Source organism: Cucurbita pepo, chromosome 9 (assembly GCF_057944985.1).
Source record: "Cucurbita pepo subsp. pepo isolate OVF chromosome 9, ASM5794498v1, whole genome shotgun sequence".
Lineage (NCBI taxonomy): Eukaryota > Viridiplantae > Streptophyta > Magnoliopsida > Cucurbitales > Cucurbitaceae > Cucurbita > Cucurbita pepo.
Genome location: NC_141806.1, coordinates 1,169,415 through 1,194,725, shown reverse-complemented (window position 1 = coordinate 1,194,725; position 25,311 = coordinate 1,169,415). Strand labels below are relative to the sequence as shown.

The following is a 25,311-nucleotide window of genomic DNA, read 5'->3' as shown; positions in this document are numbered from 1 at the left end:
TATCCATATTTTTTTCTTTAAAAAAACTATGCTCACATTTTCTCTTTTTCTATGTTTTTTGAGTTCACGAAATCACAACTAGAATGTTGCATTACTTCATAGCATCAATGAAAAGTAAAAATAATATCAGTTATAAATTACTAATCAGTCCGAATAACTCTATTAGCCATAAACAAGAATTGAGTTAGAAAATTTTGTTAGATTAACTCAAAACTTTGGATGAATAGTTGGAGCAATCCAAATAGAGCTCACAACTCAAGTCAACCCTCTATTTTCAAGTTGGGTTGAATTTAAGTTATTCGGTTGTTCTTTCTTCTTAATTAGTTAGAAAAAATCATACTTATCAATAATATAGTTGCATTAATAACTAAAATCTTATAAATTTTAAATATCAGATATCTATAAATCATAATATATCAATAATATCAGTTATAAACGTTAAATATTCTTAATCTTTTTAAAAGGCAGGATAGGTTGAGTTGAGTTGTAACCCTAATTTCGAGTTGGTGACACTACAAAAAAAAAAAAAAAAAAAAAATCAACCAGCAAATGAATTGAATTTTCAATTTTCTAAAAAATTAAATCTAACACAAACCCAAAAAAATCTAGCTCAACCAACTCAGATCATGAATACCTCTATCACATCTAAGCTAATATTTTTTTTCAAATCTTATTTTTATTTTTAAATTTTATTAAAATTTTAAATATCTTCCCAACATTAATTTTTCCCATTAAAAAGCCAGTTAAAAGTTTAAATACAGAAAATTGGAAGAGGAAAAAAAAAAAAAGAGTTAAAAAACGTAAATACTTTAGTGAGATAAAAGAATAAATGATCAAAATAACTATACAAGTTAGGACTAGATTAAGAGTCTCCAAGGGTGCTAATCTGGATGTGGTTGGAATGCATCCAAAGAGCTTTCACTTCCCAAATTTGAATTAATGCATTTTAAAGCGGAAAAAAAGGCTTTGATATGGAACCGGGTGGGTCTAAGAGAAAGTGGGTCATATTCGAAAGTCTTTTAATTTCCTAAAAGTACAATTTACATTTATAATTTCAGTTTAACATTTTTTAAAAAATATATTTATAATTCCATTATAAAACCTACAACAGTTTTATTAGAAACAATGCATAGCCGAACCCAAAACAAGACAATTTGGTTAAGAGACCTAAAGGCAATTACTTCATTTGTCTATCCCTGGGAGCTGGAAACAAAACGGTTGAAGAATCCGGGCCTTTACTTCTCTTAGGTTACCAGCAAGGACAAAGTCAAAGATACATTTTTAATTTTTAATTTTTTTTTTAAATTTTATTTGTTTTGCAGTTGCAAACTTGCAACTCATCACATCTGTTGATTCTTGACGACTCTCACTAATCCAGACCGTCCATTGGAACAGCGAAAGGTTTTCTTATGGCTACACGTGCATTTCATCTTTAGTTGCCTTTTTTCATCCTCTGGTTTCATGCATGGAATGGAATTCTTCTCCAAACTATGCAACAAAATTTAGTGGGGAGAGAAAGGGAGATGGACTGAGAAGACAAGAGGCAGGAAGAGCGATGCTGCAGTTCTGATTACTACTCTGCTAACAAGTTTGTTCCAAGTTTTTTTTTTTTTCTTTCTTCTTCTTCTGATTTTTCAGCATTCTAAGAATGATGTGAATTAGCTTTTTGTTTTTTGTTTTTTTGGGTCAGATCTTGCTCTCGTCCAAGATTTTTCACACCTAGAAGAAACAATACAGAAATTTCTCGATCCTTTACACGCAAACCAAATCTGGATTCTTTTTTCTTTCAAAGATCAAGAGAATGCAGCAGATGTTGAAGTGATCTTCTTGTTCTAACTGGGTTTCTTTGATTATGATCGTATGAGTTATATCCATGGAGAATTCTAAAGAAAACAAGTTTGTATGCAACTTTTGCCACAAAATCTTCACATGTGGGAAGTCCTTGGGAGGTCATATAAGAATTCACAAGAATGAGAAAGCACCACGAGTTGCAGAGAAACAAAAGGAAAGAACAAGCATCGTGAAGCTTCAAGTTCCAATAGAGAGGAGGAGAAGCAAGAGAGATTTAGAATCTGAGGTTGCCAATGGGAATTCAGGCTACGGATTGAGAGAGAACCCCAAAATAACACGGAGGTTTGCTGATTCGGTATTCACTTCAAGGAAGGAGAAGTTTTGCAGAGAATGTGGCGAAGGGTTTCAGTCCTCAGAAGCTTTGTGTTACCACTTGGATTGTCACTCTGAAAACAAGAGGGATAACAAAAGGCTTGAATACGATTACAGGATCATTCATCAGAAACGGGATCTTATAGGAAATCAATCCGACGAAAGAGTACAAGAAGCGGCAATGAGCTTAATGATGATGTCTAAAGCTTTGAGATTTTCAGGATTGGAAGGTCTGAATTCAGTTTCGGAATCCTCTGATAGCAAATCATCATCTCGCCATTTTAGAGAAAGTGACACATCTACCTCCAACTCTAATGGGAGATTAGAAATGAAGACACATTCTGAATACGGCGGCGAGAATTCCAACTCTGGAAATTTCAGAAAAGAACTCTGCAAGAAGGTTAAATTGAAAGTGTCTATTAATGGACCTTTTATGGATGACGAATATAAGATACCGGATGTCAAATTTGGAGTCAGGATAGGAAGATCAAGTGCAGATATTCTAAAGAATTCGATGAAGACTCAAAAGAGTTATGATAAAGTGCCTGCAGCTTCTTACAAGTACGAGCTAAGAAAGAGGTTGAGAAATGATTTATATAGCCCTGATCTCTGGGAGGGTTCCAGCAGGAAGATAAGTAATGACTATTCAATCCATAGCGGGATAGTTCGTACACAACATCACAGAGAAAGCCAAACAAGAATGAGCAATGGCTACGAGTGGACGCATCAATCAGGTGAAAACAGTGTAAATATCACTACCAATTCCATCTCCATACCGGCTAGGGAGATAATCGAGTCAAGCAGTGGCAAAAACAAGAGTCAACAGGACACTTCTGGAAATGAAGAGAAGAAATTAGGGCCCAAAAGGAAACATAAGTGCCCAATTTGTTCCAAAGCTTTCAAATCAGGCCAGGCTTTGGGTGGTCATAAGAGGTCCCATGTGGTCGGAAGTTTAGAAGATGCATCTATTGTGACAAGGCAAGAGTCAAATGGGGTCACTGGTCTAATTGATCTTAATGTTCCTGCTCCTATGGAAGAAGAGGAAAGTGGGAGATGGGGTTAATTGCATTAGTAGGTTGGAGACAACTAGAAAAGAAATGCTAAGTTGCTGATGAGTCTGATCAAGGATCCAGGAGCATATAGCCATCAATCCAATAATACAGGCAAGTCTGTGATATGCTTCTATCTTGTCCTGATAATATGAGGTTATCAAACTTGCAAATGAAGTCTGTAGGGCAAGTTTTTGGTATTCGTTTTTTTTTTTTTTTTTTTTTTTTTTTTTTTTTTTTTTGTCTTTCTCATTCTTTTAGGTTCCTAGATTTTAGACAGATTTTTTTTTTTTTTTTTTTTTTTTTTGACACAAACATTAGAGCTCATCCTCTTTTCCAAATTTGGTATCATGTCCAAATATTTGGGATTTAATTGGCTTGAAGATGGAGAGGTTACACAATTCCTAGATGTGATGTTAATTCTTTTTTTCTTTTATCCTTGTTATAATTTCCAATACAAAGAACTCCTGACTAATTTCTCTATTTTTCCCTTTTCGTTTTTGCCATGAATTTAGTGGAGGATTGCAGTGATCTTAGTTGAATTCACTAGAGAATTCAAGTTCTAGGAATGATCCTGATTTATGCAACAAAACCTAAACAGAGCTCAGAGGATGGTATATTGATTTAACCAGCGAATTTTTTAGGACTGTTCCAGTGGGTTTAACTTCTTATGCAATCAAGTAGCTTTAATTTTGAATAAGCTAAGATATTCAAGTCCATATCCTGTTTTTGTCTTCCTATGTCATTTAGCAATTACAATAGCAATGAGTTGTAGAGAAAATTTTCCAGGAAAAAGAAAAGAAACAAAACCTTTTAAGATAGCAGTAGTGGAGAAATCTTCCATATGTCTCTTGCATACTCATGAATGGTTCTGTCACTGCTGAACTTGTATGAACCAGCTGTGTTTAAGATCGACATCTTGGTCCATCTCTGTACAGTATAAGTAAACATTAAAAGATTAGCAGCATGGCTTCATAGCATAGTGTAGAATCTGGTGCATACCTTTTGATCTCGATAGGCCTCATCAACCCTCTCTTGGCACTCTATGTAACTAGGGAAGTCCTTGCCAACGAGGAAATAGTCTGCCCGACCGAAACCTTCATTTCCTTCTAAAGATCCCATGAGTTCTTCATAGTTATGGGGACCAAAAACCCCACTTCTTACGAAGTCCTTCACTTCCTCAAACCGTGGGTCAGGAACAAACTATCCATAAAATCAGAATCATGAGATAAGCTACCAAACTTAATAGAAAAAATTTGGTTCTCTTTTCAAGTGTATGAAATGTTTGGCTTTTAAAAAACTATGAAAAATGGTTCGAATTAGTTCCTGGTGGTGACAGGTTTTCACAAGTTGACAGTCACAAAAAAAAGGACGTAATAACTCTGTTGACATTCTTCTCCTTACATAGCATAAAAAGAAGAGCAAAAAGTCATATAAGAAAATAATAATAATAATAACAACAATGACATTTTCCAAGTAATCCAAAAGATAAAATAATCACGTAAAGAAACTAGGTCTTGGTTTAACTTATCAGGTTATATTTCGCCGGTGTTTATAATAAAATAGTAATTCCGAAGTCAAACTTAAACCATTTGTGAAATTTCATGGGATTAAATTCTCATATTTGAAATTTAGTTACCAGAACGTCATACTATTCTCAAACTCAAGGGATCAAAGCATAGTTTTTCCCTTTTTCATTGAGCTTTTATGTTTAAAAGATTACTATCAATCCTGCTTGGTCTCCAACGAAGAGTTTCAAAGCTTACCTTCCCTTCAGCCCTTTCTTTTCTTAGACCAGCAATTTCATGCGCCCTTGCACCAAAGAGGAAAAAGTTGTCTTCTCCAACCTCTTCCCTTATCTCCACATTTGCCCCATCTAATGTTCCAATTAGTATGCAGCCATTCATCGCAAACTTCATGTTGCTGGTTCCACTGGCCTCCATTCCCGCCGTGCTTTTCGAAATTGAATTACATGACATGCAAAAACAATGCAGAAGTCAATACCAAAACCAGAGAAGTATATTGAAGACGAACCTTCCAGACCAACTGTAATGGCCCCAAAAGGAATAAGCCTGGATTTTTTTTTTCAATATAATAATTTCATTAGTTTAATGTTTGGTCGGATGAGATTGAAATTGAAGGCTAGCAAGATAATCCAAACTTGTCAGTTTACTACCTGATATGCTGGGATAGATCACTACCAGGAATGAGCACTTCTGCTACACTCACGTTGTAGTCTGGAACAAAGACTACCTGTAACAAAAACAAGTTTTAAATCCGGAAGTGCCCATAAATCGGTAAAGCCAACATTGGTTTCTGTAGCTAACACTTTCGAGGCAAGAGAACAATATTTTATGATATTTGTCTGCCACAATATACCTTCAAAAGGTCTCCTATGTCACTATCGTTATTGACGGTAGCTCCAACATCAACAATAAATTTCACAATCCTCTTGGCCTGGACATATGTGGAAAATGCTTTCCCGCCAAAGATACAGACTCGAGGAACAAACTTAGCTTCTCTTTCCTCGAGAGTCATTGCTTTCATTTGTTTATAACGATAGACCACCCCCAGGATGTTCAACAACTGCCGCTTGTATTCGTGGATGCGTTTAATCTGAATATACATATTCTGGTGTTAATCTTAGAAGTAGCATATAAGCAACGATAATTATTTTATGAACAACGTAGTTGAAAAAACGAGCGAGTGGTCCTTATCACTTTGGTCGTAGTACGAATGAGAAAATAAAAGTTTCTACAGTGTGAGCTCCCTGCAGAAGGTGAAAATTGTTGAAGTTTTTATCTACAAAGTTAACCATCGAAGGACAGAAAATTACCTGTACATCAAACATTGCATCAGGGCTGACTAAATAACCAGTTTTTTCTTCAAGAAAAGAGATAACTTTCAATTTGTTTCTTCTTCTAGCTTCCTTCCACATGGACTGGAGATCCTCGTTATCAGCGAACTGCATATACAATCATCCATCACATTAACATCAAACCTAATTTGCTAAAGCTATAGAATAGTTTCCAGTTCAAACGACACTAGCAATAAGGAAATAGAGACTTACTCCGCCTTGAATTAAACAGGCGAATGTATTTATGAAGCTAGAGATAGCAAATGGAAGATAAGTTCATCTGTTAGACAAATCTTCACTGAAGTAGAGACTTGAAAGTTTCGTTTTTGACCAGTTTTACCTTTCGTAGTATTGCCAGTTTCTCGGTATCTGTCACCCAGTGCTCCGTTCCAGTCCACTTTGTGATGATTTTACTCAGGTCCGGATTGCAAAAACGAATCCATCTTCTCGGTGTCACTCCGTTCGTTTTATTTTGAAATTTCTCAGGCCACAACTGACAATAGAGATGATATATTTTGAAATGTAACTAATGTTTAGAATGGAAAAGAAGCTCAGTTTCATGTCTGCAATAGTATGTTGAGAAGGCTATGCCAACAGTGGGACTTACCTCATAGAAGTCGTTAAAAACTTCGGTTCTAACAATTTCACTATGAATTTCAGCAACACCATTTACAGCATGCCCACCAACAACAGACAAATTAGCCATGCGAATCATCCTTGGATGCTTTGGATCAACTTTAAACGAAGCATCTACTTTATTTACAGTAACTTTGTCTTCAGACTCGTCTTCTTTATCAGGTAACGATTCCTCATCTATACTTTCAGCTTCCTCAACGAGATCGACCGCAGGCTCCTCCGCTGATTTTACTAGCAGTTCCATGACCGAGTCTGGTAATTCAAAATTTTCTAGAATTCTCATTTGCTTCAGCTTTTGTTGCAACAACTCAAGATCTTTTGTACCGTACTGAGCAATGATGGAATGGATAAGCTGAAGCCACCAAAAATAATATATTTTACTTCATTATCTGGAAGAAGGTACGTTACGGAGAATTCGGTGCATGTGTAGTGCATTTGTAGTCATATTCGTAATCATCAAAGGTCAACCTATTGATATCCTTACCTCCTTGTCAATCATTTCAATTATCTGAACATGTCGAGGAAATAATTCCTGCATGAGGGGGAAACTCCATTTTTCCAGCGCCTCGGGCAGAACTGTATGATTTGTGTAGGCTACAGTCCTGGGAAAGAAAAGAGAAAAAAAAAAAAAAGGGAAGAAACGAAACAAACTAAGAAGCATAGAATTAAAATAATCTGAACATTCAGTCTTTCGTATAAACTTTTAATCTTTTATGATGGGGAGTTCTTTGCACTAATAAGGAATTGGCAAGTGCATAAATCACACTAAAGAGTATAAAATGGAAAACCAAATTCGATGAGGAAAACGTATCACAACTGATTTTATAGTTGGTTCTAATAGTAGCAGCAAAGATATTTATATGCCAGTAAGCCAATAAAAGAAAACCTTTGTGTGATGTTCCAAGCTTCTTTCCAGCTCAAGCCTTTCACATCCATCAATATTCTTATCAGCTCCGGGATACAGAGTGTAGGATGGGTATCATTCATCTGCACAGCCACCTTTTCTGGAAAATTTTCCCAGTCCACAGACTCCCCGGATCTCCTCTCAAAACGTGCGACAATATCTTGAAGGGAAGCAGAGCACAATGTGTACTGTTGTTTCAGTCTAAGAGTCTTTCCCTCCAGTGATTCATCTCCGGGGTACAGTACGTAACAGATCTTGCAGAACAGGAACGTTAGAATTTTCTCCAGTTAACCACTTGGAGTTATCAATAAATACGATGCATCATTAATTAATTTGAATTTGAATGTGCCTAGTAGTGAGGAAGATTCTAAAAGCAGTCAGTGCACTATTTATTTAAGGACAATCAATGGCCTAAATAATAGCTGAATTTTGCATTGAGAAATTAGAAGCTACATAAGGTGCTGAGAAGATGATAAAAATTGAAACAGAGCTTCAGCAGGTTCATGAAATTTCCATACCTTTTCAGCTTTCTTTATGGCTGCATATGCATTGGCATGATCTCCAACATTGAAAGAATTCAAATCAAACTCTTCGGGAGCAACCTTTGTGGACCACAAACGGAGGTTTATGGTGGTTTTAGTTTTATAACCTGGTATTGGAACATCATAGGCAACAGCAGTTACATTTTCTCCTCCAACCCATTGCTTACTTCCATCTGCGCCAGAAATGACTTCACCATAGAATTTCACAGGATAGGAGATGTCGTTTCTTGGAATCTCCCAGGGATTGCCCATCTGATGAAACAAAATTGATTCTTCAACACATGAATCATGAGACCACCAACCATGTTAACGAGCAGCAGTCAAGAACTTAAGACTTGCTTCGAGTTACCCAGATAGAATATATATTATTGTACCTCTAGCCAATTTTCAGCCACTTCCTCCTGCCCATCTTTTGTAATGAGCTGTTTGAACAAACCATACTTGTATCTGAGTCCATATCCCCATGCTGGATAGTTCAATGTTGCCAGGGAGTCCAGAAAGCAGGAAGCAAGCCGCCCTAATCCTCCATTTCCTAGTGCAGCATCTGATTCCTACAATCAAGATACCCATTGACACCGACCATATGTATATCAGTAAATAAATTCCCACAGTACAATTTAGAAAACTTGTTAGGTTAGTTTTCCATTTGAAGAAACTTGCTCCTTTTAGATTCTGCTATCTTTTTCAAGACAACATTTCTCTTATTTTAATAAACGATGTTTAATGGATATTAGAGCTCTTTAGTGACAAAATCTAAATATGTAACTCACTCAGGCCAGTTCATCTAGGATCTGAAATTGTTTCATCCATGTGACGAGAATAGTCCTATGTTTCCTAAGTCTATGTACCATTATTTTGATAACCTCTACTGAAGATCAGAAATTGGCGTACAACATTCTTCCTTGCCTATTTCAGTTACAGCCGCGAGTTTGTATAGGAAAGGAACTCCATAAATCCAGAAATTGAAAGCCGTTCAATGAAGCAGGAAATAAAGAGACCAAGTGCAATTATCGATATATCTCTCACCTGCTGTGCCACCTCCTCGAGATTACATCCTAACATTCTTAAAGCATCTGCATAAGCTCCTGATAGTTCTAAATTTCCAATTGCATTTAGCAATGCTCTACCCTGCAATCAAACCATAATATCAAATAAACTCATATCAATGACATCTAACAGGCTTCTCGCAGATTCAAAATAAGTTGCAAACTATAATCAGTGATTCTGTGTTGACAAGAACCTGTAGAAACTCCATAGACAGATAGTAGGCTTGCTTCACATTCATCTTTTCATAGTAGTTATACGTAGCATTCCAATTGATGATAAGCAAATCACGAACACTTTCAGCAGTAGCATAGAATGCCTTAGAAAGCCCAAAGCCCTCCGGAGAGAAAGAAGGCGTGAATTCCGAATGGTACTTAATACTCGCAGCAATGGATTCCGAATCTGGAAAAAAGGTATCGCAGTCGTCTACAACTATAGGAAGAAAAATTCTCAATAATTAAGGAAGCCAATTCCATCGACAAACACGTATGCATTCACATCATTGCAGATACAATCGTCGGATAAAATCTCAAGTCAGTTTCGCGCAATTTACCTCCTCCGTTGACGCGCTCCTTCATTTCCTTCTGTTGATCGTTGGCTACGTTCCTAATGCATAGCTTCCTTCTTGCAGAACTCGAAACCGAAGTTCTAAACAACAGAAGCCTCGTCCAAGTACACCGAAAACTGGACTCTGCACTGAAGCGAGAGAAGAATTTGGATCTTGAGGACTCAGGATTAGAATGAGCGCAGGTCCATGATAATCGCAATCCCGCCATTGCGAATCTTTGTGAGGAAGACGAAGAAGGAAGGTATTCTGTTTCTTATCTCCAGTATTTGTGAGTGCTGAGAGTTCAGTCTTGGCGGGTCACCAGACGCACGTTAGAAGCGCGGGAGATAAGAGACCTCAACGTCAAGTGGGACCCACAACTTTTCCCACGTTTTATTATTATTATTATTATTATATAGTAAATCCCCTCAAAATCAATAAAAAAAAAAAAAAATATTTTTGAAACAACATTTTTTTTAACTCCAAAAATTATATTTATTATATTACGAAAATAAATTATATTATTGAAATTAGAGATAATTTTAAATGAAAGCGTGAACAAGTATCCAATCGAAGATTTGTAATTTAAGGCAAAATTAGAACTTAATTAAAAAAATTTGGACAAAGTGCTCAAAACCAGTCTTAATCTAAGCCGAGTTGAGCCCACACATGCGTACGTACTCACCTAAACTCCACCTAAATTCAGATATTTTTTTACGAAAAATAAAATTAAAATTTTTGTGAGTCTAATAAAAAAAACTTTCATGAATAAAATAAAATAATTATTAATATATATATATATATATATATATATATATGAAATTTGAGGGCTTCGCATTAAATGGTCCAATTTTTTTTGGCCTCTTCCAAATGATATTTTTGCAAGTTGAGCCCCTCACCAACCAATAAAAATATCTACTTTTTCTAAAATATAATATTAAAGTGCTTAATTTTATTTACAAATTAATCTTCAAATTTTTTATTTTGTAAAAAAAAAAATATTCAAAAATTTGTAAAATATTTTAAAAAATTTGTTAGAATATTAAACAAGAATTCTTGTGAATGGTATTTCTTTCGTCCTTAATCTAAAAGTATTCTAGTCACGTTCAAATGGAATTTTATTCCTAGGATAGTTTTGAAAGTTACTTAGCCGTCCACTGCCACTAAATCACCACCCAAAAGTCAAACAAATGCCTGTTGTTGCACCAGGAGCTGTTATACTAGGTGCTAAAAAATGAGTGTTTTGTATCCATAGAGTAAAGATGGGTTGTGATTATATAGCGGTATCAAAAAAACATGTTTTGGAGATTATAATGTTTGAATGCATTGAGCTATAATCTCATTGACTTAAATATCAGTAAAATACACTGACAGTTATTGAATAACAACCTTTCAACTATTTAATTAATTATAAATAAATAAGTGATACGTGCTAAAAATGGGGACGCACGTGCGCCGCGCACTCTCGACAAAATTTAAATAAATGAAAAGAAAAAAGAAAAATCCCAATCGAGAATCCCAACGGTCTAAATTTGTAGGGCAGGAGAACGAATTTCAAAATATTTCTTATGTTTTGTAGAGTGGGAGAGTACAGTTTTCTGCTTTTCCGCGTCGCCTCCCATCGATCTGTTTCGCCATTTTCAATTCTATCTGTGTTAAAGGATTGAACGCACTGAAAATCCTCAAGAACACGATCCATTATTTCACTTTCCTTTCAATTTTTCTTCCTGCTTCGATTTTTCAGGTATCGTTCTCTCTCACTTTCCCCTTCTCGATTGTGTTTGTTGGGGGTTCTATTTCCAGTTCATGAATTTGGTAATTCATCTATCTGTTGATCTTATATTCGTATTTACACTGCATTTCTGTAAATTTTTCTCCGTCTTTGAACCCTCATTTTCCGTTCATATTGTTAATTTGTATCGTTATTGGCTAAATTGCTGAGAATATCGGTTTGGTTTAGCTTTCAATCCCTAATCTTACAGTCTAGTTTATGCTTGAATTGCGTTCTGCATTCTTATTTCCAATTTCTTTTTGATAGTCTTCAAATGGAAAAACTGTAGTGCTATTTTATTAATATATATTTTGCCAATATACTGTAATCTTGGAGTTATTTTCGATTTGAAATTGATGGCCTTCTCCTAAGTAGATCTTCTTAATACCATTTTACAGGTACCAGCTATATTCACCAGATCCCTTGTTTTAGAGCCGCTTAGCTAATAGTTCATTAAAATTCAAGTCTCTTTGTACAGCCAGGATGTTTAGTTTCATGAAATCCCCCGTGAAAGTTTCTAAGCAGAATTCTGTTGATACTGGATTAGCCGGATCCGGTACTAATCCTTTTGATTCAGATACTGAACCTGAAACCAACCAAACTCTTAATCCTGCAAGAAGAACTTCTTCCGAGCCTGCGCTTGTTATACCAAACTCCATTTCCGCCAATCCTTTTGATGATGATGATGATGATGATGATGGTTTTGTTGGAAGAAGAGGTACTGCAACTTCTTCAGCCTCTAAAAACGGATACAAAAATGCAACTTCTTCAGCCTCTAAAAATGGATACAAAAATGATTTTCGCGACTCGGGAGGATTTGAGAACCAGAGTGTGCAGGAATTGGAGAACTATGCCGTATATAAAGCTGAGGAGACCACAAATTCTGTTAATAACTGCCTGAAGATCGCTGAGGACATAAGGAGTGATGCTACCAGGACCCTTGACATGTTGCATCAGCAAGGTGAGCAAATTGAGAGGACCCACAGGATGGCTGCTGATATGGATAAAGATCTAAGTAAGGTAGGCTTTTTACTAGTTTTCAATCGACACATTTATCCTGAAATGATTAATTGACCCATGTTGTTTTGATATATTTAAAAAGAGAATCAGATTATTCAAAATTTGAAAGTGAACTGTACTTAGCTTGCATGTTACCGAAGCAAATACGGTTGCCTCGATAAGATATTCCTTTCATTCCTCCTCTATGGTATTTATGAAATTTGGTTCTTTTCGGGTTATAGTTGACGGTTATTTCTCAATGCCATCTCTACTACAGAACCAGATATGAGAGTTTCTTCTCATCCAACTCCTCGCGAATGAAACGATTGATAGATTGAATCATGGGATAACAAATAACATTTTAGTTTGCAAGGAATCTGATATCCTAGCCAGAAACTGAATGAAGTGATTTTGTCGTACTTTTACTTTTTGCTTTTGTATGAGTTCTTTCCATTTGTTAATAGTTTCCTTTTCATTACTATTAATTGTAGGGAGAGAAACTTCTGAATAATCTTGGAGGCATGTTTTCTAAGCCATGGAAGCCAAAGAAAACCAAAGAAATTACAGGCCCTCTCATAACAGCAGGTTATATTTTCATTGGTTCTTCTAACACTGTCATTCCTATAACTTACTGCTTCTCCCATTTTATCCGCTATTGATTATGTCCATATTGGCCGTCCAGATAATTCATCTGGGAGAACTGAAAACAACAAGGAGGAAAGGGAAAAACTGGGTTTATCTACGGGTAAAAAGCAGTCGGCTACTCGAACACCGCCTTCTGAATCATCTGGCGCAATGCAAAAAGTCGAGGTGAGAGCATTGGCTGTTATCATTTCACTATCTTAGGAGTTTATAGTCATTATTATGGTTTCAGATTTAAACAATGGGTAAGAATATTTTTTCAGCATGAGAAGGAAAAGCAAGATGATGCACTCTCAGATTTAAGTAATATCTTGGGTGATCTGAAGAATATGGCCGTGGACATGGGAAGCGAGCTTGACAGGTATGCCATTCTTTTACTCAATTTAGAGATTGCTGTATTATTACATAGTTCTGAATGAATATTTTCTGGAAAATGCAGGCAAAACAAAGCTCTGGATCATCTAAGCGACGATGTCGACGAGCTGAATTCTAGAGTGAAAGGCGCCAATCAACGAGCTCGCCGTTTGCTTGGGTAGTAAAATCAGACACTCTAATTCTTCCCTTCTCTTTGTTTCTAGCTGGAATCATTTCGTTCAAACATTCTTTAATCGTTGGTGTACTTCTTCTGTTCTTTTCTCATGTGATTTTTTAGGTTATAATAAGTACATTGCTTCTATTCTTTCAAGGAAAAAGCCTGTTCCTTCATCTTGTTGAAGATAGATAGCAGCCATGAATTTAGACAATAAGAGTTAGATACCATTTTCTTTTCTTTTTTACGTGAAATGTCTAAAAATGGAAGATAAAAAAACTACAGTAAAAAAGATAAAAAGGTAAGAGAAACTCAGAAGGGGCTTTTACATACATTATGTTTCCATAGATTCAGAGAGTACACAGCCTATACAGCAAAATTACATTAATTCCATAAACAGTAAAAGATATATGAAAGTTCCATAGTACCCCTCCAAAGAAAGAAAACCTCATGAATCCTGCCATGTCGGCAATCTGTACCTTATACCTCCAAAATTAATGAAACTCATGGGTTTCTTTTGAATCTTACCTCCGGACCCGACCACCTATGAACTTGTCTTCTTTTTCTTTAATACTAAAAAAAGGAGCCCAAATCTTAAAAGTAAATACCTTGTCATTTCCATGCTTGTTTTTGCCACTTTTCCACATCAAAATGAACTCGAACACACCAAAACTCGAACACTTGGACACAAAAACAAGAATGGAAATAGCAACAATGACCTGAACGAACCAAGAAAGAAAGAAAGAAAGAAAACAAGACAATACGACATTGAACAAAAACTCGTCCACTAATTAGCATAGTCTTCTTCTGACTTCGTCGATCACGTACGAGGATTATATATTCTTCTTGATTCTTAACTAATAGGACTCAAGAAGAAAAGGGTGGATGATATATGTTGTACTGGAATAGCGAGAAAACTGAGAAGAGAAATGGCTGTCTTGGTAAAGAAAGATTCTTTTTGCTCTTTCTTTGCTCTCTCTTTCTCTCTTGTTTCAGTTGTGAAGAGGGTTTGGCCCGGATGGCACGAGTCTCTTCTCGACGCCGTATCGAGGGTCAATTTGATTGTGTGTCAGCAATGGCAGCGGCAGGGGTGGAAGGTAGACAGGGAGGCGATGTTGGTAAACTCTATGAAGGTGAATACATAAAGAACGTGAGTTTTCGCGAGTGAGAGCATCACAAGGATGAAGCTGTTGTTTGTGGCGAGGCGGGTGGTGACGAGGGGTGATCGGAGAAGCTTCTGGCACGGTGGTGGAAGGTGGATGATTGGAGAGTCTAGTGGCCGTGGAAGACGGGACGAAGAGGAATAAAACTATCAAGATCATCATGATGAGCTGCCCATTGGTGGCAAAAGATGAAGAGGGAGAAAGAGAGGCTTTCATTTTGAGTTTCTGATACAGAGAGAAAAGGACGGGGGGGAAGAAAGGAGATGAAGAAAGGAGAAGAGATGGTGAAAGTGAAAGGGAAGAAGTTTAAATGCAGAGCAAGAGACTCATGAGGGGGGGAAATATTATTATGGCCTTATTGACAGAAGGGACTGGCTTGAGGGACCTGTCCATTGGCCAAGGGTATAGTTGGCAATCATTTTCACTCTTCATTCAATTTTTTGCTCTCACTTTCATCATGTACGTTAAACATCATCGGTTGATCATTCCATCTTAAATTCAACGGTTCAGATCATCTTTATTTTTCAATATTTATTAACCCATGCAAATATCACCTAATTTTTATTCAAACTGTCATTAATGAAAGAAATAATATATAATAAAAATTTTGAGGCGGGTTGGTTCCCGGTTGTCAATTGTATTAAAAGAAACACGAGCGAAATGCATCATCTAACAAGTTTCTAATCAAAATGACTTAATGAGTAAACGTAGAAATGACGAGAATTTTGAATTATTTAAGTATCAAGAAACACCATCAAACTATATTGGACATGAAACTTTACCGTATATCAACAAATCAGTCAGACATAGATATATAATTTTATGAAGATTTCATCTACATTTACACGTTAATAGACACGGGCTAATTGAGAGAAACTCCAATTCCGTGTATCCAATTAAGTGAGCCACGCCGCAAGACGATTAGGGTCGTTTGTGATGCTTCGAAAATACAACTCCTAGCACAGAAAGCACTCTAAGAGGCTCGGGAGAGAGAGGGCCTGTTCAAATAAAATTATGAATAAAAAGTAACACATAACATGACAATAAGCAGTAAGTGGGTCTAATCTCTGCTCAGTCCCCGCTTCCTTCAATGTCCAAGTTTCACAAAGAGTAACTGATCAATGAATATTATCTTCATTCAACAACGATTTAAGGAGAAAGTGACAAAGAACAGAGGGAGAAATTAGTGAATCGTAGTTAGTTTAAATTGAAATCACGAGTGGATTAATGGACTTTTTAGTCATTTTACATACAGTGAATTGAGTTTGTAATATTCCAAATATCTTATTACTTTTTTAGATCTATTAAATTGCTTAAATATAATAAAAGAAATTTAATATAGTAATTTTGAACAAACATGAGAGATTACGCGAACATTAAACTAGTAAAATAAAATTAATTTGAAACGGGTAGATGATCAAATAATAAAGATATTATTAGATATTGTTCGAGCGCTTTATCTTCTTGCCTGTCACGCGGGTGACCTGAGTTCGATCCCCGATAACAGCGTCGAAAGTTAAGATGATCATTGTTCAAGAATCCAATATGTCTTTTTTTCATCTCATTCAACAGATTCTCATGCCTTTTTTTAACGTCGTTGTACGATAAATGCAAGTATTCGCGCCTGTTACGCAGGTGATCCCGGTTTTATCGTCGAAAACTATATCAATTAAAAACGAGTTTTTACGTATCATAAAAATATGTGTTGATTTTTTTAAACTTAACAAATTGTTTGCTAGTGGGTTTAAGGAACTTTTAACAGATTCCCAAGTGATTTATTGAGGGTCGTTGTAGCACAGTGTAAGTATTCTTGCTTGTCACCTGGGTGACCCGGGTTTGATCCCCGACAACGGCGCCCGCCGAAAGCTGTGATGATCCCTTATGAAGATTATCTATTTTATTTCAAATTTGATTATTTATATTTCATTTATGATAATAGTAACAATAATTAATGAGGTTAAGCAAGTTAATCCACGGATTAATATCGGCCTTTCCGAGTTTCCTGAAGGAGCGAACTCGAGAGAACAGAGTTCGTAGTGAAAAAAAAAAAAAAAAAAACTGGAGTCTCTGTTTGAGGCGCGCGCAAGTTTTCATAATCGTTTCTTCACGCAGATCTATCAAACCAGCATCGATTTCATCTCTGCATTTTCAGATTCCATTAACTTCTCGAAGTTAAGGAACTCACAGATCTGAAATAATGGCGCGGCGACTTTCACTGCCCGCGTTTTCTGTATTCCTGATCTTGTTCTCTCTGCTCAACGATTCTGTTCTCTGTAAAACACTTAAACGAGATGGTATTGACGACATTATTACCTTTTCTTGTGATTTTTTTTTTCTCTATGGGTTTCAAGGGACTGAATATTTTGTGTTTTTGCAGTTAAAGCATTGAATGAGATCGAGGCTTCTCTTGGCTGGAGAGTGGTGTATTCATGGGTTGGAGATGATCCGTGTGGCGATGGTGATCTTCCTGCTTGGTCCGGTGTCACTTGTTCTACTCAAGGGGATTACTGAGTGGTTACTAAATTGTATGATTGGCTTTTAGTTTATTGAATTGATCATAATTATTAGCAACTCGCCTTGTTGTTCGTTGATTGGTTTATCATTTATTGTTCTATTCTCGTTAAACTCATTGTTGTAAATTTGGTACTGTCTGTATGATGCGTTAAACTGGGTTAATTTGTTGCCTACTGTAGGGAAGTTTATGCGGTTTCTATCGTCGGACCGTTTCCCACTGCTGTTACTAATCTCTTGGATCTCACTAGGCTGTAAGTATTTCCTTCCCAAAATGTATTTGATAATTTTGTTGGTTCGTGCAATACCTGTCCATTTGTAACGGTTGATTAAATAAGATAGTTTGATGATCCAAACAATTGTCCCTATATAATGGACTTATCTAGGAGTTGATGATATCGGAATTTGATATCGGGACTTGGGAGAGTTTTGTGTGTCACATTGTATTTCTTGAGTGACATATTGGTGAGAGTATTTGTAGTGTGATAGTGAGGTATTCACTTGTAACACTTTGTTTTGTTTACTAGTGATTGGTTGCTACCCATGGATGTAGGGGAACTTCTTCTCTCTGAACCACGTAAATATCTTGGTGTCTCTTTGTGTAATTCCGTTCATTGGTGTTGTGAGTACATTTGTTCCGCTTTCAGCGCACAACAAGAATCATTTGTAATAGCCCCTTAGGGGTCCAGGGTCCTCGCGGCACACCGCCTAAAACTTGGTTTTGGTATTATTTGTAATAGCTCAAGCCCACTGCTAGCAGATATTGGTCTCTTTGAGTTTCTCTTCAAAGATTTCTCTCAAAATTTTAAGACATGTCTCCTAAGGAAATGATTCCACGCCCTTATAAGAAATATTTAGATCTTTAGTTTATTTCACATATCTCTCAAAATTTTAAGACATGTCTCTTAACGAAATGATTCCAGGCCCTTATAAGAAATATTTAGATCTTTAGTTTATTTCACATATATAATCGATAGGTTCATCGAGGGTAATGCCTTTAGGCAACAAGTGAAGCCAATAGGCGTTCACAAAGCTCTTGAAGTTTCAGACGCAGAATTCCTCGTTTAAACCACCACATCCACCCTTCTTTATTCAATTTCAAGCTTCTTTTTTCATGTTTAACCCAAAGGCTTCTTTCTTTCTCTTGTGATGGAACTCTGTAACAAGGTAAACTGGCGAGTCACTTGTCTGGTCTTGCGGTGCACTCACTCCCGTTACGAGAATGCTTCATAAACAGTTTTCTTTGTTAGGAATCACTATTCTCCACAATAGTATGATATTGTCCACTTTGAGCATAAGCTCTCATAGCTTTGCTTTCGACTTCCCCAAAAGGCCTCATTCCAATAGAGATAGTATTCCTCACCTATAAACCCATGATCTTCCACTCAATTAACCAATGTGGGATTCACTCCCAATAATCCTCAACAATCCTCTCCTTAATCGAGGCTCGACTCATTTCTCTGGAGCCAAAGCACACTATAAGTCTCTCCTTAATCGAGGCTCGACTCATTTCTCTGGAGCCCTCGAACAAAGTACACCCTTTGTTCGACACTTTAGTCACTTTTTTACTACACCTTCGAGGCCCACAATTCTTTGTTCGACATGGCTAAGTTTAGAGCATGATTCTAATACCATATTATGAATCATGACTCTCCACAATGGTATGATATTGTCCACTTTGAGCATAAGCTCTCATGGCTTTGCTTTCAGCTTCCCCAAAGGGCCTCATACCGATAGAGATAGTATTCCTCACTTATAAATCCATGATCTTCCACTAAATTAACCAATATGGGACTCACTCCCAATAATCCTCAGCATTGATTTTAGTCCAGAATTTTGAATACATGAGCAGCCAGCCAGCCAGCAAGCCTTTGAACTTTTTTTCATGGCCGGTCGGGTTTGTGCCAGGAAACAGCAGATTTATTAATCTGGGTTTTTCCAGCTCTTTTAAAAGGTAGAAATTCCTGACTTTTGAAGAAAGATATCAGCAGCAAAATGGATTAGAAAGAAAAGAAAAGAAAGAATACTTTCCTTCAAGCTTCCAAACCCATGAGTTTCATGCAAAGCATATTTTTAACTTCCACTTCTCTTTTATTCCCTAAATAAATTATGTGAAAAAAGTTCTTGACTTTTTTCTGTTCTTTTCTTTTTATATATAGAATAATAGTGTAATGTTTCTCCAAATAAATCCCTATCCCACCCCCCTCCTCTACGCCATCATCACTGTGAGCTTTCAATATCCCCGCTGAGAAGAAACCTCATTACAGAGCTTTCTTTTCCAACCCCTATGGATCATTGGGTGACAACAGATGAGGTATTTAATGCTTTTATAGTTCTAACAAATTTATTTTATGGAACGTATAACATAGAAATCTTCTTGCACCTCCACAGGACATTGACAGACAACAACGAGCCAGTAGAACACAAACATACTTGTTTCCCCTGAAATCCCAATCTTTCAGAGGTAAACCGATGGACTTTATCATCGTTCTATTTTAGTTCTATACTTTCATATGTTCGTTTAAATTTCGAAGGTTGCAAGCTCGTTTCGTTCTTGTTTTGTACCTTCGTACGTTAGCATTTAAGTTTTTGAGGGTTACAATCTCGTTCCATTCTTGTTCGGAGTTACAATATTGTTTCATTCTTGTGAGATCTCATATCGATTGGAGAGGGAAACGAAACATTTTCTGTAGAAACCTCTCCCTATTAGACCGTTTTGAAGTGTTTGGGAGAAGCCCATAAGGTGGGTTTAGGCTGTTACAAATGGTGTGGTCTGAGGTTTCACATCGGTTAGATAGAAAAACGAAACATTTCTTATAATGATATAAATCCATAGAGAAAACGAAACATTTCTTACAAGGATATAAAGCCTGAGAATACAGAAACGTGTTAAAGTATAAATCCTAAAATTGTTAGCGTGTTAAAAGGTAACACAAATGTAATGTGATTAATAATAAAGTTATAATCTCGAAAATTTTAGCGTGTTAAAAGGTTAAATCCTAAAATGTTGAAAAATAGAACACAGAAGCGACGTCGTTTTCAAGAAATGTTTATTGTTTATTTTGTGCAGAGAAAACAACGGCGGGCTGGTTGGGAAGGCAATTTTTGCAGCAAATGAGTCGAGGGAATGAATTTTCCGACGACGAAATAGAGCGTGTAACCGCCGTAGCCGCCGCCGCCTACGCAATTCATTCCATTCAGAATTCAGAAATTGCGAGACGCAAAAAGAATGCCGATTATCCTGAAACGTCGTCGTTCCCAAAGTTTACACACCTCAAGGAAGACAATCGCCCCCCCACTCCTCGTCCGGCGCCGGAACCTGCTAAGCTTTCCCGGCGGTTAATAGGTAACAAATTTTTTTACCTGCAGACGTTGATAGGTTACTTTTTCTTTACATTTCTCCAGATAATTCATCCGCCTAAGATAAGTTAATTATTTCCTAAATATAATTAATATTGAAACTTATTTTGAAACCAATTTTAAATTTATAAAAAACATGATAATATAATTGAAAAATATTTTTAAAAAATAATAAATTAGGAAGGTTAAAAAAAATTACTGAAAAACCCAACTCAATAATTTTGAACTTTCTAGATTATATTGAATTGTTAATTTTAAAAAAATATAATTATATATATATTTTATTTAGTTTAATTTTTTATTATTTATTCTTTAATAATTATTTATATCTTAAGATAATTTTTAATATATATATATCAAAATTTTGAAATTAGGTTGTGAATCTTAATTAAAAATTTAAAAATCAATAAAATCGTGTTTTACTAACTAAAATCTTACTTTTATTAAAATAAAATAAAAATTAATAAACAATTGAACCCAAAATAATTATGGTTGGATTCATTATTAAATAAAAATGATTATTTTTTTATGAAAATCGTATGCTCTGATTTTAAAGCCAAATTTGGATTTGAATGGTTTGTGTTAGATAAAGATCTTCTGAAAGATCCTGAAGAAAGCCCAGTAAGGAATGTGTCAGTGACCCACGAACAACCAAAACAGAAACCAACGGAAAAGACAACCGATCCCGGTAACCGTCCATACTTCAAAGAGACAGCTTTTTCCGGCAACAAACCAGACATCTCCGGCAGCCGAAGAACAGAACCAGAGAAACCATCAAACATCTCCGGCAGCCGAAGAACAGAACCAGAGAAACCAGCAGGCATCTCCGGCAGCCGAAGAACAGAACCAGAGAAACCAGCAGACATCTCCGGCCGGCGAAGAACAGAACCAGAGAAACCAGCGGTAGTCCCAAGACCTCCAACTCCATTTAATCGGCCGACCGACCCACAAAAACCACTCCCAACCCAAACCAGACCTTATGATTCAAGAGAAACAAAAGCAGATCAGTGGGAAAAGGCTGAGATGGCTAAAATCAACGAGAGGTAAACTCGAAACTTTTGGATTAATGAAACAAATTTATTGTTTTTTAAACATTTGGAGGAAATGTTTCAGATTCCATAAAGTGAACGAGACAGTATCTTACTGGGAAAGAAAGAAGAGGGACAAAGCCATGAGGAAATACGAAGAATCACAGGTTCATAATCAGTTCATCTCTGTGTTTAAAGTGCGTTTCATTTACAGGGTAACTAATTGTTTAATAATGTTTATAAACGTTGAAGGCTGCGGGCGTGAAGAGGTCGAAGAGGGAAAAAGGAAGAAAGAAATTCGAGGAAGACATGGATTTCATAAAGCAAATTGCAGAAGAAGCAAGAGCCAAAGCCGATCAAAAGCGAAGAAATGATATTCTTAAAGCTAATCAAAAAGCAGATATTATCAGACAAACAGGGGACCTCCCTGTTTCTTGTTCCTGCTGCTGAACACTAACGAATTCCATTATCAAACTTCGTAATCACTTTGTTGACCATCAAACTGTAATGATTTCACTTTTTTTTTTTTCTTCTTTTTGTGTGCACATTACTGAATGACTGCTCTGTGAACAAAAATAACCAGTAATTCGTGTTGCTTTCAAATGGGTTCTCTGTTTTACTCTGTTTTCATCGTTTAATTTGTTGGTTCTCTGTATTACTCTGTTCATAGCGATGAAATTCCTCTGTTTTTAGCTTCACAAGCTATTTGAATTTCCTAAAAACTCTAAAATCTAATGATTTTCGTAAAAGAAAAGAGGGATAGAGACTAAGAAACCCGATCTGTGGCTAAAGACGAGCAGAGCCAGAGACACACTCGACAAGTAGACAAGAGAGTAGTGATAGTGACGGCCTGTGAAATAAAGTCTATTAAGGACTCTATGATCATCTTGAACCTTCCGAAATTAAAGGGTATGTTCTGTTTCTTAACACTCTCTTTCATTGTTATGCCAACCGAGAGAGATACCGAGTATCACGATCCTATTTTTTTAACCGTTCAACGTTGTGATCTTTCTTGGCTGCATCATGGCACTCGTCTAGCTCCTCGTGTGGTCGGGTGGGTGCCACGTGAGGGTCGCAGCTTCTGTTATCGCAACGTGAGGATCAGAACCTATTGCTCGATTTCGATTTTGTTTATAACAAGATAAGAACCACAAATCTAACATATAAATTGTGGGTTAAACACAGAACATAACTGGTAGCCTACAGAGCACACATTTAGGGTAGGTTTTAGCAGTAAATGCAAACCCTTATTTACAGAATTACACAAAAACAGAGCAACGAGCACAACCACATAAAAGGAGAAGGACCCAATTGCAAAAGAGGGTCATTTCTTCAACAAACCTTCAGCCACCTTCATGTAATCCCCAAACCCAGATCCTCCGCCTTCCTTCTCGCCGGACTCCTCCTTCTTCGGCGGCTCAGCCGGTTTTGGCTCGGCAGCAGGAACAGGAGTGGCAGAATGAGACTTCTCATACTTATTGAGATACTCCTCAGCCTGGTTAACATACTTACCAACTCCCTTGGTTTCATCCAATTTGCCGTAATCCGAAGCCGCTCCAAGCAGGTCAGCGCCTGCTCCGGCAGCTTTGCCCTTATCCACCTCGCCGCCGCCGCCGCCGCCGAAAGAGGACTTGGCAGCGTCGGCGACCAACCTGGCGCTGGACAAGAGCTCGGAAGCTGATGGCTTGTGGTTGTCTGGATTTTGGTCGTGTGGCTTGTCGGCAGAGCCGCTGAGTTTAGACAAGAAATCCATGATTGTGAAAATAGATACGAAATTGAAAACGGTTGGGTTCTTTCACAAATTATATAGAGAGGCAAAGTGGATATGAATATAAAATAAAATAAAATAATTAATAAAATAATTAATAAATATTTGAAGAAAAATGAGTGGCTTGAAATTGAGGAGAGTTGCAGATATTAATTCAACGAAATTGTGGAACAGGGGAAAGCCTTTAAAGATCTTCAGAATGGGTTACGTGGGTGTCGTCCTTTTCATTATTTAATATCATAAATACTCCAAACGACCATGTCGGCAAGCCCAGATTTTACTGGGCCTGAATTGGGCTTGGCCCATTTTTTAAATGGGCTTTAGTTGTAAATTTTGACCCATTTAATGTTTCATTTTCACTTCAGTTTCAGCTTGGGCCTGACTTGGGCCTGACTTGGGCTTGGGCCATTTTCGAGATGTCTTTTCAATTATACTCTGGAGTGTTTGAAAACCTATTTAATCTAAATCATAAATCATAATAGAAGTTAAATTGGATTAGATTTTTTTTAATTTGGGTTGAATTTTTGAAAAATTAAAAACTAACCCAGTTAGGTCTGACATTTTTTTGTCAAGTCAACCCAACCAACCTGAACCTAAGGTTAAAAACTAACCCAATCCAATCCTATTTTTAAGGTTATTAGGAGGGTTAAGAATATTTTATCTTCTTCACTTATGTTCTGGATGAGTTGTGACTTGTGAATATTTGATAGTTCAATTTTTTTTAAAAAAACTCCGAAATAGAGAGTTTAGTTGAATTAGGTTGGTCACCGACTCAACTAACTCGAATTTCGGGTTGGTAAAAAAAAATTGAACCCGACCCATGTACACCGCTAATGGAATTGGGCATTTACGAAAATCGAGAAATGGAAGAGGGGCATCTAGGAAAATCCAGAAATGGAAGGGGGCATTTAGGAAAATGGAGAAATGTGGAGATGATGAGGACATGATGTGAACATTTTGAGTGTTGAGAGGATGAGGACATAGTTGCAAAAAGTAATTTAAAAGGAGGAAGAAAGGGAGGGAGTGAAATGGAAAAAAGAAAAGAAGAGAGAATAGATGGTAATCCCAGAGGAGTGAACCAGAGAACACAAACACCATTTTGGAATTAAAAATGGTGTTTGTGTTCTCAGGTCACCCCTTTGGGAGCACTCTGTTCAGACCTTTCTTAATTTCTGCTTTCTTTTCCATTTCTAATTTCTCATTTCTACTCACTTTAATTTCAACTTTTTTTTTTTTTTTTTTTTTTTTTAATCTAATTGCCTTCTACAGCTCTAGCTTTCGCCTGCAATGGCGGACTCCGACCAACTTTCCGGCGCCAAATTCCCGTGGCTCTCCTCTCAACCGCCACCGCCGGCCATCTACTCCCCTCTGTGAGTCCCGCTGAACTTCTTCTCACTTATCTCTTAATGCCCCTGCTTGCGGCACTCAACGGCGGGAAGATGCTAGCTTCTACCGTGTAAGATCGAGAAACGAGAAACTGACGATGTCATAATTTAGTGCAACTTATTGCTAGTTTGAATTAGTCCATATATTCGTAATCCGTTCATATTTTTCTTTCGTATATGATTTGATTAATAGTATATTCTATTCTTAAGATTTAGTTAATTTATATTTTTGTTATTCGTAATCGATAACTTGTTTAGTTGAGTAATAATATTTTTAGATTTATTTACAGAGATATTGTGTCAGAATATTTTTATTTATTTATTATTAGAATGGAAGAAAATTTTAGGACATATATAAATTTAAAAAATGCATTATGTGGGATTTGCAATATAAAGAAAAAAAAACTTAATTT

General features: G+C 36.6%; 5 protein-coding genes across 7 annotated transcripts; 3 read left to right on the top strand and 2 right to left on the bottom strand.

The window, feature by feature from the left end:
- The first annotated feature begins 1,873 nt into the window (after positions 1 to 1,873).
- LOC111802011 (uncharacterized) lies at positions 1,874 to 3,663 on the top strand. Its single transcript, XM_023686268.2, has one exon. The coding sequence runs from the start codon at positions 1,874 to 1,876 to the stop codon at positions 3,224 to 3,226; it is 1,353 nt and encodes a 450-aa protein (XP_023542036.1). The 3' UTR covers positions 3,227 to 3,663.
- Positions 3,664 to 3,831: 168 nt separating this feature from the next.
- Positions 3,832 to 10,054, bottom strand: LOC111801824 (alpha-1,4 glucan phosphorylase L-2 isozyme, chloroplastic/amyloplastic). The gene is made up of 15 exons (XM_023685998.2): positions 9,749 to 10,054; positions 9,392 to 9,627; positions 9,178 to 9,279; positions 8,526 to 8,702; positions 8,128 to 8,403; positions 7,592 to 7,863; positions 7,190 to 7,307; positions 6,677 to 7,057; positions 6,410 to 6,562; positions 6,049 to 6,177; positions 5,592 to 5,828; positions 5,389 to 5,465; positions 4,979 to 5,165; positions 4,215 to 4,415; positions 3,832 to 4,142 (listed from the first exon to the last, which is right to left on the bottom strand). The coding sequence occupies exons 1-15, from the start codon at positions 9,969 to 9,971 to the stop codon at positions 4,026 to 4,028; spliced, it is 2,886 nt and encodes a 961-aa protein (XP_023541766.1). The 5' UTR covers positions 9,972 to 10,054; the 3' UTR covers positions 3,832 to 4,025.
- Positions 10,055 to 11,275: 1,221 nt separating this feature from the next.
- Positions 11,276 to 13,930, top strand: LOC111802428 (putative SNAP25 homologous protein SNAP30). The gene is made up of 6 exons (XM_023686780.2): positions 11,276 to 11,486; positions 11,912 to 12,533; positions 13,004 to 13,097; positions 13,195 to 13,322; positions 13,418 to 13,515; positions 13,594 to 13,930. The coding sequence occupies exons 2-6, from the start codon at positions 11,997 to 11,999 to the stop codon at positions 13,688 to 13,690; spliced, it is 954 nt and encodes a 317-aa protein (XP_023542548.2). The 5' UTR covers positions 11,276 to 11,486; positions 11,912 to 11,996; the 3' UTR covers positions 13,691 to 13,930.
- A 2,944-nt stretch (positions 13,931 to 16,874) lies between these two features.
- Positions 16,875 to 22,348, top strand: LOC111802427 (Remorin family protein). 3 transcript variants are annotated; one of them, XM_023686778.2, is made up of 9 exons: positions 16,877 to 17,140; positions 17,224 to 17,371; positions 17,540 to 17,611; positions 19,517 to 19,671; positions 19,749 to 19,821; positions 20,428 to 20,703; positions 21,304 to 21,760; positions 21,831 to 21,912; positions 21,998 to 22,348. In XM_023686778.2, the coding sequence occupies exons 4-9, from the start codon at positions 19,645 to 19,647 to the stop codon at positions 22,193 to 22,195; spliced, it is 1,113 nt and encodes a 370-aa protein (XP_023542546.2). In that variant the 5' UTR covers positions 16,877 to 17,140; positions 17,224 to 17,371; positions 17,540 to 17,611; positions 19,517 to 19,644; the 3' UTR covers positions 22,196 to 22,348. The 3 variants fall into 3 exon arrangements, with proteins under 3 accessions (XP_086983272.1, XP_023542546.2, XP_086983271.1); XM_087127146.1 differs by having other exon boundaries at positions 16,875 to 17,140; positions 17,540 to 19,671; positions 21,310 to 21,760; XM_087127145.1 differs by having other exon boundaries at positions 17,540 to 19,671.
- Positions 22,349 to 22,889: 541 nt separating this feature from the next.
- LOC111802429 (nodulin-related protein 1) lies at positions 22,890 to 23,545 on the bottom strand. Its single transcript, XM_023686781.2, has one exon. It carries the CDS (start codon positions 23,496 to 23,498, stop codon positions 23,070 to 23,072), a length of 429 nt encoding a protein of 142 aa, XP_023542549.2. The 5' UTR covers positions 23,499 to 23,545; the 3' UTR covers positions 22,890 to 23,069.
- Positions 23,546 to 25,311: the final 1,766 nt, after the last annotated feature.